Source organism: Rhincodon typus, chromosome 2, assembly GCF_021869965.1.
Source record: "Rhincodon typus isolate 14 chromosome 2, sRhiTyp1.1, whole genome shotgun sequence".
NCBI lineage: Eukaryota > Metazoa > Chordata > Chondrichthyes > Orectolobiformes > Rhincodontidae > Rhincodon > Rhincodon typus.
Genome location: NC_063333.1, coordinates 107,391,413 through 107,411,473, shown reverse-complemented (window position 1 = coordinate 107,411,473; position 20,061 = coordinate 107,391,413). Strand labels below are relative to the sequence as shown.

At 39.5% G+C, this 20,061-nt stretch overlaps 1 protein-coding gene across 1 annotated transcript in view; it reads right to left on the bottom strand.

Moving 5' to 3' along the window:
- LOC109913618 (triple functional domain protein-like) overlaps positions 1–20,061 on the bottom strand; it is a 263,061-nt gene that overhangs the window by 131,814 nt on the left and 111,186 nt on the right. The window contains exon 19 of the mRNA XM_048608714.1: positions 4,684–4,927. Coding sequence (XP_048464671.1) covers positions 4,684–4,927 — 244 coding nt within the window. The remainder of the gene's footprint in view (positions 1–4,683; positions 4,928–20,061) is intronic.

Genomic DNA, 20,061 nt, shown 5'->3' with positions numbered 1-20,061 from the left:
CCCCCCCCAGGTCAGGGAAGATCAGATTCAACCTGGTATGGAGTCTTCTCCCCATTAGCAACTCTGCTGGAACTATCCCTATAGTTGCTTGAGGAGTAGTCCTATAATCAAATAGGAACCAGGACAGACTGACATCTAGTGAAGCTGTAGGCTGTTTCTTAAAGCTGCCTTCAAACTTTAGACTGTTCTTTCTGCCAGGCCGTTGGATGATTGATGGCATTGAGCTGTCCTTATCTGTCTAATCCCATTTGACTTTAGGAAATATGGAGGCAGATTATGGAAAGATGCAATAAAAACAGTTGTCATAATGGGTGACTTTAACTTCCCCAGTATTGACTGGGACTCCCTTAGAGCAAGATGCTTAATTGGGGTAGAATTTGTTAAGTGCATCCAAGAGGGTTTCTTGAAATGGCATTTGGATAATCCAGCTAGGGGGGGTGGGGGTGGGAGCATATTGGACCTTGTATTGGCAAATGAGCCTGGGCAGATGACTGACCTCTCAGTGGGACAGCATCTTGGAAGCAATGATCACAACTCCTTAAGTTTTAAGATAGCTATGAATAAGGATAAGTCAGGACCTTCCGGGAAGGTACTAAACTGGGGGAGGGCAAATTACATCAGCATTAGATAGGAGCTAGGGAGTGTAAATTGGGAGCAGCTGTCATCAGGCAAGTCCACATTTGACATGTGGAATTGTTTAAAGACCTGATGATGAGAGTTAGGAACTGGCATGTTCCAGTAAGGTAGAATGACAGGATGGCAGGGTAAGGGACCCTTGGATAACGAGGGAGGTTGTGAATTTAGTCAAAAGGGAAAAAAAAAGCTTACATAAGGTTTAGGAAGATAAAGATGGACAGGGCACGTGATGGCTATAAAGAAGCAGGGAAGAATTCAAGCAGGGAATTACGATAGCAAGAAGGGCCATGAAATGACCTTGGCAAGCAGGATTGAAGAGAATCCTAGGGCATTCGAAATATATATTAAAAACAAGAGAATAACTAGGGAGAGGGTAGGACCACTCACAGGTAAAAGAGGGAACTTGTGCTTGGAGGCAGAGGATGTGGGTGAGATCCTAAATGAGTACTTTAATTTGGTATTCACGCAGAAGAAGGATATGGAGGATAGTGAGATTTGTGTGGAGCACGTTAATATGCTAGGGCATTTGAGATTAAGAAAAAAGTGGTGTTGGGTCATCTGAAGAGAATTAAGGTAGATAGGTCCCCAGGGCCTGATTGTATCTACCCTAGGTCATTGAGAGAGGCAAGAGAGACGATTGATGGGGCCTTGACCAAGATCTTTGTATCCTTGCTAGCCACTGGAGAAGTCCCGGAGAACTAGCGAGTAGCTAATGGTGTTCCTCTGTTCAAGAGGGGAAATAGGGATAATCCAGTCAACTACAGACTGGTGAGTCTCACATCGGTGGTTGGGAAACTACTGGAGCAAATTCTTAGGGATTGGATTTATGCGCATTTGGAAAAACATGGCCTAATTAGGGACGGATAGCATAGCTTTGTGCACGGCAGGTCACGTCTGACTAACTTGATTGAATTTTTCAAAAAAGTGATGAAGATGATCGATGAGGGTAGAGCAGTGAATGCTGTTTCATGGATTTTAGTAAGGCTTTCAACAAGGTCCTTCATGGCAGGCTCATCCAGATGATTAGGATGCATGGAATCCACAATGACTTGGCCACGTGGATTCAGAATTGGCTTGCCCACAGACGTCATGATCTGGAGGTGCCAGTGTTGGACCTGGTGTTGTGTGACTTCTGACCTTGCTCTGAGAAGACAGAGGGTAATGGCGGAAGGCTGTTTTATTGGCTGGAAGTCCGTGACTGGTGGTGTTCTGCAGGTATCCATACTGGGACATTTGCTGTTTATGATATATATAAATGACTTGGATGAAAATGTAGATGGGTGGGCTAGTAAGTTTAAAGACGATACAAAGATTAGTAGCGTTGTGGATAATGTTGCAGCTTGTCAAAAAGGATACAGATCAGTTGCAGATATGGGCGGAGAAATGGCATATGGAGTTTAATCCAGGTAAGTGTGAGGTGCCGCACTTTGGGAGATGAAATGTTAAGGAAAAGAATACAATTAATGGCAGGACCCTGAACAGCATTGATGTACAGAGGGATCTTGGGGTTCAAGTCCATAGCTCCCTGAAAGTGGCTATACAAGTAGATAGGATGGTAAAGAATGCTTGCCTTTATTGGTCGGGAAATTGAGTACAAGAGTCAGAATGTCATATTGCAGCTGTATAAGACGTTGGTTAGCCACACTTAAGAGTTCTGCATTCAATTCCACAATATAGAAAGGATATGGAGGCTTTGGACAGGGTGCAGAAAAGGTTTACCAGGATGCTGCCTGGGTTAGAACGTATGACCTATAAGGCGAGGCTAGAAAAACTCAGGTTGTTTTCTCTAGAGCATGGAGGCTGAGGGGAGACTTGATAGAAATCCATTAAAATTATGAGATGCATAGATAGAGTTGATTGTCAGAATCTTGCTCCCAGAGGTGAAATGTCTAATACTAGGGGGCATGGATTTAAGGTGAGGGGGGGAAAAGTTCAAAGGAGGTTTGAGGGGCAAGTTTTTTTTTACACAGACAGTGGTAGGCGTCTGGAATGCGCGGCTGGGGTAGTGGTGGAGGCAGATTCAATAGGGATACTTAAGAGCTTTTAGATAAGCACATGAATATACAACGAATGGAGGAATATGGAGCAAAGGCAGGCAGAAGGGATTAGTTTAATTTGGCGTCATATATGGCACAACATTGTCTTATGCTAAACAGTTCTATGTTCTATCGGGGCTGCACGGTGGCTCAGTAGTTAGCACTGCTGTCTCACAGCACCAGGGATCCGGGTTCGATCCCAGCCTCGGGTGACTGTCTGTGTGGAGTTTGCACATTCTCCCCACGTCTGCGTGGGTTTCCTCTGGGTGCTCCGGTTTCCTCCCACAGTCCAAAGATGTGCAGGGTAGGTGGATTGGCCATGCTAAATTGCCCATGGTGCCAAGGGATGTTTAGGTTAGGTGGGTTAGATATGGTAAATGCAGGGTTAGGGGAAATGGTCTGGGTGGGATGCTCTTTGGAGGGGCAGTGTGGACCTGTTGGGCCGAATGGTGTGTTTCCACACCATAGGGATTCTATGAAATACTCAAATACCCTGCTGGTATCTGTGACCAACATTTCTGGGTGTCCATGTACTGCAAAAAATGTGCAGAACACCTACGCTCGGTTCGCACTAAACAACTGCACCTCCCAGTCGCGAACCATTTCAACTCCCCCTCCCATTCCTCAGACGACATGTCTATCCTGGGCCTCCTGCAGTGCCACAACGATGTCACCCGAAGGTTGCAGGAACAGCAACTCATATTCCGCTTGGGAACCCTGCAGCCCAATGGTATCAAAGTGGACTTCACAAGCTTCAAAATCTCCCCTCACCCCACCACATCCCAAAACCAGCCCAGCTTGTCCCCACCTCCCTAACCTGTCCCTCCTCCCACCTCAAGCCCCACCCCCATCTCCTACCTACTAACCTCATCCCGTCCCCTTGACCTGTCCATCCTCCCTGGACTGACCTATCTCCTCCCTAACTCCCCACCTACACTCACCTTTACTGGCTCCATTCCCGCCTCTTTGACCTGTTTGTCTCCTCTCCACCTATCTTCTCCTCTATCCATCTTCTATCTGCCTCCCCCTCTCTCCCTATTTATTTCAGAACCCCCTTCCCCTCCGTCATTTCTGAAGAAGGGTCTAGGCCCGAAACGTCAGCCTTCCTGCTCCTCTGATGCTGCTTGGCCTGCTGTGTTCATCCAGCTCTACACCTTGTTATCTCAGATTCTCCAGCATCTGCAGTTCCTACTATCTCTAACACCATTTTTCACACTACTTTTACAGATTATGGGGCGAGGCGTTCCTCTTTGTTTTCTTAGTTCTCACAGTGGGGGTCAACCTCTGCTTTATAACACAATGCTGTCAACATCTTCTGAACTTAGTTATCAACTCCAGACCAGGCACTCCCTATGGTTCAAGACTCCACTGAAGTGCTGCTATCAAATAGTGTGAATAGTGTGAGGTCTAAAATGTTCACTCTTGCAACGGAGCAGCCAAAGACAGGACTGTAGCATGGAGGTTTGCTATCTAACACCCCAAACCTAGGGCTGCAAAAATTCCTCAATACAGGAACGGGGGCAGGAATCCTGGAACTGGGTTCCACTTGCCATTTGTAAAATTTCTCCCACTTCCTGACTATCACAGATGAAGGCACGGAAATTTGGTTTTATAAATCTGGCTAATGGGTTCCACTGGAAATCAAAACAGACAAACATTGAACAGAATTACGGTATGCTGCTTAGCTTATTGACTTCAAATCTTCTCAGCTTGATTAATCAGATTCTGCAGGAGCAAATTACTGCAGATGCTGGAATCTGAACTGAAAACAATAAATGCTGGAGATAACAGCAGGTCAGACAGCATCCATGGAGAGAGTAAGCTAATGTTGAGTCTAGCTCTGATGAAGAGTCATCTAGATGTGAACCGTTAGCTTGCTCTCTCTCCGTGCATGTTGCCTGACCCGCTGTGATCTCCAGGATTTGTTAATCAGATTCTGCATTGTGGTTCTTCCAAGATAATTCATCAAAGATAAGCACAATGTAAGCTAGACCATAATCAATTATCTTACCTTTATGGTTAAAAATGCCCTCCATTTCCATACTGCTTCGTGAATGTGCAATACATAGAACACTGCTGGGAACAACTCCTTCTGCAGCAGGAGATCGATCAGTTGTCCGGACCAGGCACCATTCTGGCTTATCATGAGGCCTCTCTAAAACTTCCACAGTTTGACCCCGGCGAATGCTCAGTTCATTGCTATTGGTTGCTGAGAAATCATGGATGACAACTGTTAACTCGCATCCACCAGATAGCTATGAAAGAGAAAAAAAAAACACAAAAATGATGCAATATACTGACGGTAACAAAAATAAAATCTACCAAGTTGGAAAATCCCTACAGCACCAGTCTGATGAAAATTTAACTCAAAAAATCAGATGCCAATAAATATTTAAACAATATGTAGAAGAAATCACAATTTATTTTAAATGTCATACAAACAAGCTCCAATCAGAAATCAAAATACTAGTTTTATACATTTCTACCAGTGGACCTTATCAAAGTAGTATTTAAGTTGAAGAGGAAGTTAGCCAATGCAATGATCTCAGGTGTGCAGAAATTGGGCCTCGGTGGACTTATCTCATGGGTTAGTGGTGATGTCACACTAACACTTTCTCGTTTGCAACAGCGACTATGCTTTATTACTGTAAAGTGCACTGGCATGTCCTGAGGTCATGAAAGGGGATATATAAATACAATCCTTTTTTTATTCTTCATTCATTCACTGACATTCAATTTACGCAAGTTTTTTGCTTTGTTCTCTTTGGGTCATTCATCATTTCAAGGTGTCATCGTTGATTCAGAGGTAGAAGTCTTGCAAGTGTCAGAGAAGGTTGTAGATTCAAGCTCCTCTCCAGAGATGTACGCACACTACCTTGGCTGACTGTGTGTATCACTGAGAGAGTGCTGCAACATCGATAGATGAATATGAAATTTTATCAGGAGGTTCAATCTCAGTGAATATAAAAGATTCCATGACACCATTCAAATAATAGTCGAGTTCTCCTGGTCAATATTTATTTTTCATCCAATGCCACTAAGAGACATGGTCTGGTGACTATTTCATTACTGGTTTGTCAAACCTCACTGTCTATGTTTCTAACATTACATTACAGAGTTCAAGAGAAACTTTGTTCCAAGAGGAAAGAGAATGTGGAAGTTAATAACACATGGATTAGCGTAATAAATTTTAGGGGCGGTTAGCTAACATCATGATGGATAAATATGCTGATAGCGTGAAATAAATAGTAATATATGGAGTATAAACACTGGCACAAAGCCATAAGGCCAAAGACCACCTGTAAATTCCAAGCTGTGAACGGTGTTATATCAGAAAAGTTTATTTTTTCTTTGCATGAATAAACCTTCTCTACTGGTGTGAGGCCCAATCATCTTCATAATTTAACACATTTGGAATTGGAAAGCTACTATTATTACGGCCAACAGTAGTTCCCAGATGATTGAGTTACTAGCAATAGAAAGATCTGCTAAGCATATGAACAGCAGATCTCCCTCTTCTCCTTCCAAAGCAAGAGCTCAGGGAGAACAGAAACCCATTGAAGACAGGTGAGGTAGAATATATACAGAAAAGAATCTGAGGCCTGGAGTTTCAAAGTAGCAAAGACACAGGTATGGGATAATCTGGGGCTAGTGCTCAAAACAAAGCCATGGTGCTTCATGGTCTGGAGTGGATCATTCAGCAGTCACAGAGAATGAGAGACTGGACACTGACGTTTGGAAGGTCAGGGTACAAGGTCACTGGCTAAACCATAGCTGATAAATACTTGATCATTGGCAACCCTAACTCTCATTTCAAAAACTAGATATTATTTGTTTTATAGTGATAGATTTTGGATGTGTATGCATATGCATAAGTAGGGCAAAGTAACACCCAGTTTTGTATCTCTGCCAATTTACTATCATCTATTTTATAATCTTGCACTAGTAAAGATATACATGTCTCAATCCCAGTACTCAAAGCACGTTAAATACATCTACACACTTATATTGGACCAACTGCTCTGGTATTGTTCTTTTACTTGGATTATGCAGCTCGATTAATGGATCTTACATAAAGTCCAAACAGGGCAAATATTTCATTGCTGAAATATGTAACACTCTATCCCCTTGGATCCAATCCAAAGATCCTAAGTCTCTCTGCTCATTAAGCACTTCTGATAAAAACAGCACTTCTTTGCAGATGAAATAGTCAATCATGGATTCAGGCATGGGGATAAGTTTCTCTTTGCAAGATTTTCACAAATATGAACATATGGAGCATGAATAAGGTATTTGACATTAAGCCTATTCCGCCATTGGACAAGATCATGACTGATCTGATTGCAACCTCAAATCAACATTTCCATCCACCCCTAATAATCTTTCACCTCCTTGTTTAACAAGAATCTAACTGTGCCTTAAAAATATGAAAACACTCTGCTTTTCAAGAAGCATGTTCCAAAGATTCACAACCCTCAGAGAAAGGATTTCACCTAATAATTTCTGTTTTAAACAGTGACTACTAGTTCCAGATTCTGCCACAAGAAGAAATATCTTTTTTGTACCTACCCTGTCAAGGGCAGGATTTTATGTTTCAATCTTCTAAAGCAGATATGACCCTTGCCTGTCCAACAAAGCTCTGCAGTATTTCACTATTTAGATAATATGCTTATATTTCATTCTTCCTACCAAGTTCCACTTTTTCCTACATTATACTTAATTTACCACATCTTTGCCACTCACATAACCAATTAACTTTTTTTATAACCTTCTTGCATCCATACTACAAATTGCTTTCCTACCGACTTTTGTGTCATCAGCAAATTTGACAACCATACTTTCTGTCATTTCTGCTAGACAATTGATCTAAATTGTAAATAATTCAGGTTCCAGCATTGATCCCAGTGGCACACCACTCATTACATCTGGCCAACTTGAAAAAGACCCACTTGCACCTACTCTGCCTTCCGATAGCTAGCCAATCTTCTATCTATGGCAATATACTACCCTTTACAACAGTAAGTTCCATTTTCCAAAAATAACCCTTGATGTGCCATCTTATCAAATACCTTCTGGAAATCTAAATACAGTACATACACCTTGTTCTCTTTTATCCACAGCACGTGTTACCTCCTCAAAGAACTCTAATAGATTGATTAAAAAATGTTGACCCTTGCATGAAACCAAATTGACTCTGCCTGATTACCTTGAACTTATTCAAATGTCCTTCTATAAATGTTTTAATAAAAGCTTCCAACATTTTCGCAATACAGATGTTAAGCTGGTTTGCAGCTTCCTGCTTTGACTCCCAATCTTTTTGAATAGGAGAGTTACAATTGCTAACTTCCAATCTAATGGGATTATTCCTGAATCAAAGGAGCTTTGGAAAATTAAAACCGGTGCAAAATTAAAACCAACTTCTTTTAAGAGCCTAGGATGAAGTCCAGTCAGACTTGTCAGCTGAAATCAGTGAACCATGTGTTTACCCCTTCCTTCTTCAAATACAGAAGGTCTTACTACATTTTTAGAATAATAGTTAGTTTGCTCGCATACTCTAGTTATCTTCCCTCCACATTAATATTTCAGTCATTCTTCGTTTTTTGTTTATACTCTGTCCAATCTTCTGACTTGTCCCGTCTGTGCAAAACTATATGCTTTTTCTTCAATTTTGAAACTATCTACATCATTTCAAGCTAACCACATATGGTGTGCCCATCCCTTGGAAACTTTCTTACTCGTTGAAATGCATCTATTCTGTATATTCTGAAATATCTCTTAAATGTTTGTCACTGCATTTCTATAGACTGATCTTTTACCCTAATTTGCCACTAAAACAATTTGTGAAAGGCCAATTAAAAATTAATTGCTGTTTATGATTTTATTCATAAATGGTAAATGAAGGTACAAAGAAATTAACATAATCAAGTTTCAACTCAACTGAAATCTCAATAATTAAACAAATACAAAAAAGCCACACAATCCCCAATTATGGGCTTGCTTAATTTTTCCTGGTCACTTTTTCATATCTGATCAGTTCTGTGCTTCAGGTACGTGGGCTTCTGCTTACTTGGCCAGAATTTCCTCCCCAGATCAGCTGGGTGACTAACGTATGCATCTTGCGATCCTCAACCTCACAGTCTTCACATTCAGAGAGACAGCTTGACACCTTATCCATGCAATAACTCACCAGTTTACCTACCTATAAAGCTGGTTACATATCCTACAAATCTGAAACCTAAATTTCTCCATGAAAGAAACAGTTTCAAAAAAGTGTACAAAACATGACATGACCATTAGTTTTGTCAACAGTATAACTCAAACTGTGGTAATGGCTGTTTATGAATATGTTAGGAACTACAACCTCTCTGGTGCTTACACTTTTCAAATTTAGTGCAAGAAAGATGTAGGGCTTCAAATATGAAAGAATTTGGGGTGATTAATCTATCCGAAGCATGGACTTCAGGGACTGGAAGCCATTTTCATCTATGTATTTATAATGATACAGCAAGCTCTAATTAATCATTCTGCCAATTTTCTACAATCCAATTGCCCCTTTACAAGATACTAATCAATCAGACCACAAAAATTATAATAGACTCAACACTTTTATACATAGCAATATATTAAATGAAACAAAAGAGGTTTATAAAATCATGAGGGATATCAATAGGGCTAATGGTAGGTGTCTTTTCCTAAGATGGGGGATTTCAAGACTGGGGGCATATTGTAAGGTGAGAGGGGAGAGGTTTTACAAACACATGACGGGCAAAATTTTTTTACACAGTGTGTGGTTTGGGTGTGGAATGAACTTCCTGAGGAATAGGTGGATGTGGGCACAGTTATAATGTTTAAAAGACACTTCGGTAAGTATAAGAATAGGAAAGCTTTGGAGGGATATGGGCCAGGAGCAGGCAGGTGGGATCAGTTTAATTTGGGATTATGTTTGGCATGGACTGGTTGAACTGAAGGGTCTGTTTCCGCGCAGTATGACTCCAAAAATAAAAACAGAAATTAACAAGAGTCACTGGATCCAAAACGTTAACTCTGATTTCTCTCCACAGACGCTGCCAGACCTGTTGAGTTTATCCAGCAATTTCTGTTTTTGTTTTTGTTTCCAATTTCCAGTATCTGCAGTTCTTTTGGTAAGATACTAAATGTACTGGCATGGATTTCAATAGAATTTTTTATATAACATGCAACATTATTGTATATTACAACCTTAAAAAAAGGAAAAGAAACATCCTCAACGGAATCAGCCTAAAGCACTTTATTTTCACATTTGTAACAAGACTCAAGAATGATGACAGATTTCTAAGTGACCTTTCAATAACAGACATTATGAACCATTAAAAAAAAAGAGAAAATTATTCCTGGAGCTTCCACCTACTAAGGTGGTTCTGAGGAGTGGTAATTTATCAGTATCCAGTTAAGATTGCAAATGAGATGCACGAGCTAGAAATCAAGTTTAAAAAAATGGTAGTGATATTAAGACACTGAACATGTTTGTTGCTGTAGCAGCAACGAACAAGAGTATGTGGATAAATTAGTAGCTATGAACAAAGACAATCTATTTGGAGTGCTATAATTTTAATTTTTAACTTGTTTTTTTCTATTATTTCAAAAATTAAACATTAAAACATTGGTATTGGAATGATTAAATAGTGTGCAGAGAAAAGCAAATGAGAAAAAGGAGGATTTACATAAGTTTCACGTATTAGTGGCAGATGGAGTTTAACCCTGAAAAGTGTGAGGTGATTCATTTTGGAAGGAAAAACTTGAAAGCAGAATACAGGGTTAACGGGAAAGATTCTTGGCAGTGTAGAGGAGCAGAGGGATCTTGGGGTTTATGTCCACAGTTCCCTGAAAACTGCCACCCAGGTAGATAGAGTTGTTAAGAAGGCGTATGGTGTGTTAGCTTTCATTAATAGAGGGATTGAGTTCAAGAGCCATGAAGTTATGCTCCAGCTGTACAAAAGCCTGGTTCGGCCACATCTGGAGTATCGTGTCCAGTTCTGGTCGCCTCATTACAGGAAAAATGTGCAAGGGTTGGAAAAGGTGCAGAGGAGATTTACCAGGATGTTGCCTGGAATGGAGGGAAGGTCTTACGAGGAAAGGTTGAGAGATCTAGGGCTTTTCTCTTTAGAAAGACGAAGGATGAGAGGTGACTTGATAGAGGTGTACAAAATGATCAGAGGTATAGATAGAGGAGATAGTCAGAGACTTTTTCCTAGGGTGGAGGTAGCTATTACGAGGGGACATAGTTTTAAAGTGAGTGGAGGTAGATATAGGGGAGACGTCAGAGGTAGGTTCTTTACTCAGAGAGTGGTAGGGGTGTGGAATGGATTGCCGGAGAGGGTAGTGGAGTTGGCCTCATTAGGGGCATTTAAGCAGCTATTAGACAAGCATATGGATGACAGCATAAGGTAGGGGTGGAGGTTAGACAGACCTTAGGATTAGGGTAAAAGTTCGGCACAACATCGTGGGCCGAAGGGCCTGTACTGTTCTATGTTCTATCACAATCAGAATACTGGATTTTTTTTTGCATGCAGTTGCAGATCTTATATGCTACTAGTATAACCTAAAATACTCCAGTACCAGTGCACATGAAACGCTTTGCTAGATTTACCCCCATATACTCAAGGCCCACAGTTCTTGGCCAGAGAGAAGTGGACATAATATAACTATCATATAAAGTCAAAATTAGTGAGGATTTAAAATGTGGAAAGGAAACAAGAATGGGTGATAAAGCTGTTGAATATTGCTGACTTTTTTTTAAACTTAATCTCCAGCTAGTGTATTGCATTTGAATACAGCTATGAACTGTGGTCTTTGCGTACACAGGGGTAAACATTGCAAAACATTTCACATGCACTGGATCTGCAACATTTTATTTAAGCTAATGGCATATAAAATCTCTTACTGCCGTAAGTCAAGCTGTGTTCAACAACTTTGAGTTTTTAAAAAGATTATAGGACTGATTAGATAAATCTAGATAGATAAGGGAATGTAATACAAGCTGCGTTTTTAGATTTTCAAAAGGTGTTTCATAAAATACCTGACTCATGGTTTCTTATGCTACATGATTTAATTTTATGTTAGAGAAGCACAAAGAATTTGCAGATAGGAAGTGAAGGGTTAGGGATAATTGATCTTGTTCCTAGTGGGGAAGAATGTGACATATCCCACCAGTCAACAGCATTAACAAGCTGCCTCTAATGTAGGAACACATCACAATCAGACAAAAATTGATAGAGCTAGAAAAAGATACATTAGAAGTGGTGATAAGCAATTATGTTAAGTAAGAAGCTTTCAAATGTATACAGGTGTAAAATGAGAATTCCAAGACTTGGGGTCTTAAACAGCCGCCGTTGGTGGAACAAAGGAAGTAAGGCCTGGATAGGATGCTTGAGTTGAAGGAGTGCACAGCTATTAGAAGGTTGTAAGATTGTACATCAGTGAAATATTGAGGGTGAAAGGTTGAGGGATTATAATACATGGGTGATAATTTTAAAATCTCAGTCTTTCTGAATCATGACCCATTGGAGGTCAGCAAAATCGTGTGGGGTGGTGAGTAGAATTCGGTATTGAATTTAAAAGAGTTGATAAATTATGAAGGATGTAAATGGGAGGGCAGTGCAACAGCTGAGCATTAATACAAAAGTAAAATAGAGCTGGTATTTAAAACCTGAAATAAAACAGTGACTGCTGGTACTACTCAGCAGGCCAGACATCCATACAGAAAGAAGAGAGTTAATGTTTCGTATTGGTAAACTTCTACCAGAATTGGAAAAAGTTGGTTTTAAATTAGTAGAGTTGAGAAAGGTTTGGGGACACAACGAAAACTTAAACCTGTAATAGGGTGGAGATTAAGAGACAAAAAGGGATGACAGTGCTTTGCCAAGAAGACAGTGGGGCAAGTAAAGAAACAAAAAATGGGTTTAGAGCATGGAAACTGCAGTCATCTCAAACTGCTGCTTTCTGAAAATATGGAGCCAGAGGTTACAAATTGAAATTGTTGAATTAAATGTTTTGAGTGCCTAACTAAAAAAATGAGGTGCTTGTATTCAATTTAATTGGATCAGTGTAGGAAGTTGCAATAATTCAAGTCAAAGTAAGAGCGGGGCAGGAAATTAAAACGATGAGATGTGAAGTGTGGAGTCTGCTTTCTGACTGAATGGTAGTGTTCCATCCTACACTTAATGCCCTCAAATTGAAGGACATTGAATCATAAACAGCAGCATACTCAACTGAAAGAAATGTACATAAATGGCTATTTCACTTGGATGGAATGGGAGGGGCATTGCTTGTTATTAAGGAGTGGATCAGAGGATACAGTGTGATCCATTTTACATGGTGATAGAGGAGAAAAGGATAAAGTATGTTTGGTGGTGGAATCACACTGGAGGTAGCAATGACAAAGGTCAGTCTGTGGAATATAGAGGCTGGTAGAGTAGAAAGTAAGGGCAATAAGAACCCAATGATGATTCTGAGAGGGATTAAAAAAAAGGGAGAACAGTATTGCTTAATACGGAACGGGCATGGTTGAGAGCTATGAGAGCCAGTGTTAGAGGAATGCTGGATTGAGGAAATACGAAAACAAATCAAAAGTGCTGGTATAGAAAGTGCATAACCAGAATAGATGTAATTGAGTTGGAAAAACTGGGATGCGGGGATTATGGATTTCAGTTCTAACAGGTTTTGGGATGGAAGAAGGTGTGGTCAGGGTATTCGTGAGAATCAGCGGATAGTTCATGAATACTAATGAATGGAGACAGAGGACAAGAAAATTTCAAAGTGGACCATATGACTGTGAAAGATTATAAACAAAAGTCAAGTTGATGAAAATTTCCAGATTAGGGTGAGAGAAGGTAAAAGTGCAAATAAACTGGAAAGACAGATGGCACAAGGGACCTGATTAAGACGAGAACAAAGTATGATCCACATATCTCACAAACAGGCAGCTGGTTAGGTCTCCAATTAAGGGACATTTAGAGAATACTCAGGCTGTCCTGTACGAGGATGGTGATACAGGGAGAGGGATATCCGGGGCAAAAAAAAAGTTAAAATGATAGAAGGTGTAGGAAGAGTTATGGATGTAGACGGAAAGAGATTGGACAAAGGGAGGAAAAATGTCTTGAGGTAGGTAGAAATCATTTCAGTGGGCACAAACTGGCTGAAACAATGAGTCTATCAGGGTAGCCCTGTTTGTGGATCTTCGGATGGCAATATAAGCAGCTACTTGGGTTTGATGTGCCATGGGGAGGGATAATCTCCAGAGGAGATGATATGAATCTTGATGAGATCGGGTGGAGGTAAGAGGAGTTGTCAGACAGCTAATCATTAGCCTCTGATCTGCCAAACAAAAACAGGGTGCCCCTTGTCTGCATCTTGTCACGCATGTACAGTTTACTCATTGACTCCCAGTGGAAACAGCAACTTATGCGTACCTTCTACCATTTAGTATACTGTTTGCTACTCACACTGCAGTGACTGCTTTGTAAAGTCCTACATTTAGTCTGTAAGGATAACCGAGTTTCCAGTTGTGTATTAGTTTCATTCCTCACCCCACTTTCCTGAGGGTAATCACTTTTATCATGACCTCCTTGAATTGCACTTCATGCTTCAATCAGCAATTTATTGCCTTCTGATTCAAAATTGAGTGCAAAAGTTACATCTCACAACCTTTCCCCTATTTTCTTCTGACAGCAACTTTTAATTATTTTATGTCGTGTTTATACCCATAGATATATCCTTTGTTTATACCTTTGCATATATGCCACTGTCATCACCCTTTGCTTAGGACAATCGTCCCCGTTTTCATTTAATTCTCATGTCTTCTACCTCATCACACTCCTTTCCTTTTATTTTGCTGGCTGTCATTTTTCTGCTCTGTAATTGTTTAGGATTAGGGTATTAGGAGCAGGAAAAAACTTGGAAGATGGATTATAAGTGGGAAAATATGAATTTATGCAGTTTGATAGGAAAAATAGAGGAGTGACTATTACTTAAATGGAAAAAAAATTGTTTTGGCATCCTCGTGCATAAATCTCGAAAAACTAGCATACAGATACAGTAGGTAATAGGGAAGACAATTGGAATGTTGGTGTTTATTTCAAAGAGAATGAAGTATAAAAGTAGGAAAGTCTTGCTAAAACTACACAAGACATTAGTCAGATCACAGCTGGAACATTATTAACTGTTTTAAGCCTCTTCTCTAAAAGGGGATACATACTAGCATTGGAAATAGTCCAGAGAATATCCACAAGGCGGATCCCAAGTGTGAAGGGACTGTCTTATGAGGTGAAGTTGAGTAGGTTGGATTGAACTTGTTGGAGTTTAGAAGAATGAGTGACGACCTTGTTGAAACATGCAAGATTCTTAGGTTAACAAGTTAGGTACAGAAAGGTTGTTTCCTCTTGTGGGAGTGTCCAAGACCAGGGGACATAATTTCAGAATAAGGGGTACCTCTGTGAAAACAGAAATGAAGAGGAATTTCTTCTCTCAGAGGATAGTGAATTTCTACAATTCTTTACTGCAGACGGCTGACAATACTGGGTTGTTAAGTATATTCAAGGCTGACACTGACAGATTTTTAATCAGTGAAGAAATGAAGGGTTATGAGAAAAAGGCAGGAATGTGAAGTTGAGGTTATCAGATCAGTCATTATCTCACTGAATAGCAGAGCAGACTTGGTCGGCCGAATGGCTTGATTCTGCTCCTAGTCTTCTGGTCTTAAATGGATGCAAAGTGGCAAAAGTGGGTAATGTTCTGAATGTGGAAGCATGCTGCCTTTGTAATGAAAAGAATATGGTGTTAAAAGTTCAGCTTAGAGTCAAATTCCAACAGCAGTGAATATTCTTCAAAACTAAATGGCTGCAAATGAATAATTTAGAATTAGGTATATAAGGAAAATGATACTGAAATCTGATTGTATAAAAGATAGTGTAAAGGATTATGTGGCTAGGAAGGAAAGTAAGGTTAAGGCCACATCAGATCAGCTGCGATCTTGTTTAATGGTGGAGTAGGCTCAAGTGACCAAATGGTTTTCCCCTGCTCCTATTCCTTATGTACTTACTGATAAATCAACAAGGTGTAAATGCAAGAGAGATTAATAGAAAATGACAAGTGATATGTGACATTTCATGTGGATTTAAGTTAAAATGTCTTGGTATACAAGAGAAGAATATTAGCTGGCAGATTTTGGGCCTGCTCATGAATTAGTTTCATTCATGTTGACACAACTTGTTATTAGTGATGGGCTCAGCATGGGGCTGGCTAAAAGATCGGTATCTGGCCAGTTCTCTTCACCTTTTGTGTTAGTGTTCCAGTTGAAAGTAATAGGTAAACTGTCTTTCCACTCATTAGTGATACAATAACCTTCGAGGATGCTATGAATTTAGATGAGAAAAATGGAATACTGGCAGATATAAGTAAGGCCATGGTGCTGGAACTGAAAGTTATGATTTAAATGCTGTTTTATGTACATAGATGTAGCACAGGCCTATGCATGTTGCAAAGTTTCAGATGTTACAGACCTAAAAAGGTCTGTGTATAATGAGTATTCTGATTGTTCATTCCCAGTGCTGAGGACAATACAAGAAATGCAAGTATTAGCAATAACCATGCCAAATCTTTTGTTATAATTTGGCAAATTTTAGAAAACAATACCTCATGTGACTAATAAGTAAAAAATGACAGCTTACAAACACACAGGTCCTTGAAATATATTTACAATATAACTTTATTTATCTACAGCTTTACAAAATGTATTTAAGTTATAAGTAACGTTGTTCTTTGCACCAAACCTCTCACTCAATTTTTTTATGATGGACATTATTTGCTGTACTATGTATGGTTGACTTGTTGAATTTTAAGATACTATTCAGGTTAAATTTCATCCATCCTCAGAAAGATGCTTCTTCTCATTCATTTTTCTCATATAGATTTGTAGATTTTGTCAAATCAGTTGTCAGTGTGGTGCTTATACAATATGATTATCCTAAAGTCTCTGTGATCAACAGCAATTTGAACAAATTATTTTCTATAGTCCAGGCCCGTCAAAGCCACAAAATCTAAGTTCAGCAGTAAAGACTTTCTGATCTCTATACAAACATGTCAACCTCGCTCAAGATATTTAGCTTGAAACCATTTTCTTTTAATTCAATGTCTTAAATAGAATGCTAAAAATGTTTTATTCCCCCATTGCCCTGTATCTCCTGGACGTTTGGGTGATCTTGTACAAGGCTGATTTGAGAATGTTGTAAGGAAACTTTCTTTAATGGAAGGTTTGGAAGCTAAATGGTTCCATATGAAAGGCATAGCAACTCCAATAATGCAACTTTCTTTCTCTCTCGCAAACAAAAAAATCTGCCAAAGGAAACTAGAACTTGCCCTGTGCCACATGAATGATTCAAGGTCTGAAAACAGATTGGTACTCAAAGCTCCAGCTCCCAAAGACAGCAAGTTTGAATTTCTGAACATATTTTTAATTTACTGTGGGAATTTGGGAAATGCTGCATTGATTGTTCATGTCGAGATGTGAACTTTCTTTTGAACTGCCACAGTTCTTATGATAATAGCACTTCCACAATGATGCCAGTAGGGGATTTCAGAATTGTGACCCAGAAGCAATGAGGGAAATGTCAAGTCAGGCTAGTGTATGGGAATAGTAAAGGGGAATTATGAAGATGACGGTACTCATACATTACTGCTCTTATTATTTGTGGTAGAGCTCGAGGAAGAAAATGCTTTTGAAGTGCCCCTAGTGAGTATCTGCAGTGCATCTTGTAGATCGTACATCGTGCAGCCACAGGAAGCCGCTGATGGATGACTGAATACTGTGTCCTGTGATGGTGCACCAACAAGGTGAACTGCTCTGTCCTGGGTAGTGCCGATCTTCTTCAATGTTCCTGTGGCTGCGTCTATCCAAGCGAGTGATGAATATTCCATTACAACCTTCAGCTTTGCAGATGGTGGAAAGGCACTGAAGGAGGTTAGCCACTTGTTGCAGAGTAGCCAGTAAGGGAACAATATCATAGCATATAAATTTAATTTCTTAAAAAAAATCAATATCAATTTGCATTTATATAGCGGCTTCAATGTATAGCAATGTTGTAAAGTGTTTACAAAAGCGTAACACAAAGACTGGGACTGAGTAAATGCAACTAGAAGCCTGTTTAAAAAAAGTGGGTTTGAAGGAGCAAAGGTTGAAGAGTCTATTAGGTAGCGAAGAAATTCCATTACGTAGGAACCAGCAAATGAAGGCAAAGCCACGAAGGTTGGCACGGAACTACAAAATGTCAGAGTCAGAGAAGTAATGTTCTTGGGCAAGGGGGTTGTTTGTTGACAAGAGCAGGTCACAAAATATGGAAGGGTAGGGTAATGAAATAATTTAAACATGAGAAATATAATTTGGGGTAGACAATGATAATTTAGAGCAATGTAGTCCAATAAGGCCATGTTGAGGATTTGGTACAGTTAAGGGTGACTTGTAATAGATGGATGATAAGACAGTGACCAAGGGTTTATCAAAGTCATAAAGTCTAGAGATGTAGGCAGTCTTTATGATGAAAAGGAAATGCAGTCAGAAACTCAACTTAAAGTTGAATTAAACACAAGGTTGGGAACAGAGTGGCTTAACTTAATACAGTGGTTATGGAGGAGGACTGGAATGGTCAGGGAGAGGGATTCAGTTAAAATAGCAGCTAGCATAGGTACAGGGAACCTTTAGTAATTAACTAAATAGTTTAAATGGGCCAACAGAACAGCAAGTAGATCTGATATACAAAGTTTAGAGAAAACACAGGGGAAGTTGGGAGAATAACCTGAAAGCTTGGGTTCAGGAATAGAATAGGGTGGTGTGGTGGTGGTGGGTGCATGTTCAGCTCGGCCTACGATTAGATTGATAAGCAGAAGAGGTGGTTGAATGGGTGATCTCTAATTTATTTTTAAAAGTAAAATAATGAGCTCATTCCCAGGAATAATCTGATAGTACTCTAAATGTTAACTGTTTCTCTCTCCATAGATGTTGCCAGGCCGGCTCAGTTTCCTCAGCATTTTGCTTTTGTTCCATGACAGCCCTGTCTTTATGAAAGTTTTGGTTTAATGAAACGGAGACAGGTGTGAGGAAAATGTGGCAGTGTAGGAAATAAGCCAGTGTTTTTAAAAAAAAAATACTCACAGGGTGGTAGGCATCACTGGCTGGGCCAGTGTTTATTGCCCATCCCAGCTGCCCTTGAACAGGTTATCACTGATCTATAGGATAGGTAGTGAGGTAGTGATAACCTTTGAAGGTATGTGTGAGGTCTGATTCAATCCAACCAGATTTAGGATTGATAGCAATTCAACTGAATGTCAAATCGGTACGTGTGTGGGGTAGGGAATAGGGAACCATACCAAGAAACAACCCAACAAGGCAAGAATGAGGGAATAATTAAGCAATTTGATAGTTACATGAACCATTAGAACAAATGGGAGGCCAAAGTCTAGGTAGTTGCATTTTGAAAGTGCAACAACTGTAAATGACATGGGAAGAAATAATTGAGAGTTATGCAGAGATACCTATTGAAAGGGTAAAGAAAACTATCACTTTAATTGTCAACACACTGATATCAGCTTTCACTAGTTTACTCAGAAACTATCTAAGGATTTTTTAAAGAAATGACAGTGATTTGTTCTTGGTGCAGATTTAGTTACCAGGTGCTTCCAGTTAAGCGTTGTGGTTTATTAATCAGATTACAATGTCATTTGCTTGGCCATTGGGCATTAGAACTAAACATAACTTTGTGCTTTTAGAAACTTTTAAGGTAAGACCTTACAGACAAAATCTTCCACGGACGATACACTTGCTATTAGATGCAAATTCAATTGTAATTGCTGAAAAAAATTGATGTAAATGATTTGCTAAACTCCAAGCAACTATTAAGATGAACTGTGAAAAATGTATTTGCACTGTTGTTAAACTCCACAGTAATGCTCAGGACATCAGGAAAATCCATAAGTATATAGGTTTCCGTTAGGTTATGAATAAAGGAAAAGTTCTCCATTATATGCTATCAGTATACTTAGTAAATAATAACTGTCTAAAACATTTTTGAACTATGCTGAAGACATCCAGTGGCAGGTGAAAAGTGTTGCATCCAGCTTCAGATCATGCTATAAATATGACACAAATGACTACACAAAGTCTTAAATATCTTTGACAAGTAATAGAAAATTGGTAATTTGTGTTTTATCTTAGTATTAAAGATTTGATAATGTTATTTAGTAAAACATCCAAAAAAGATGAGATACCTGCTCCACATTGCTTGGAACTGATACAAGTCCATGGCCATTGACATTAAAAAAAAGCTTCTATTTTTGCAGTGCCCTTCAGACTAAAATTTCTCAA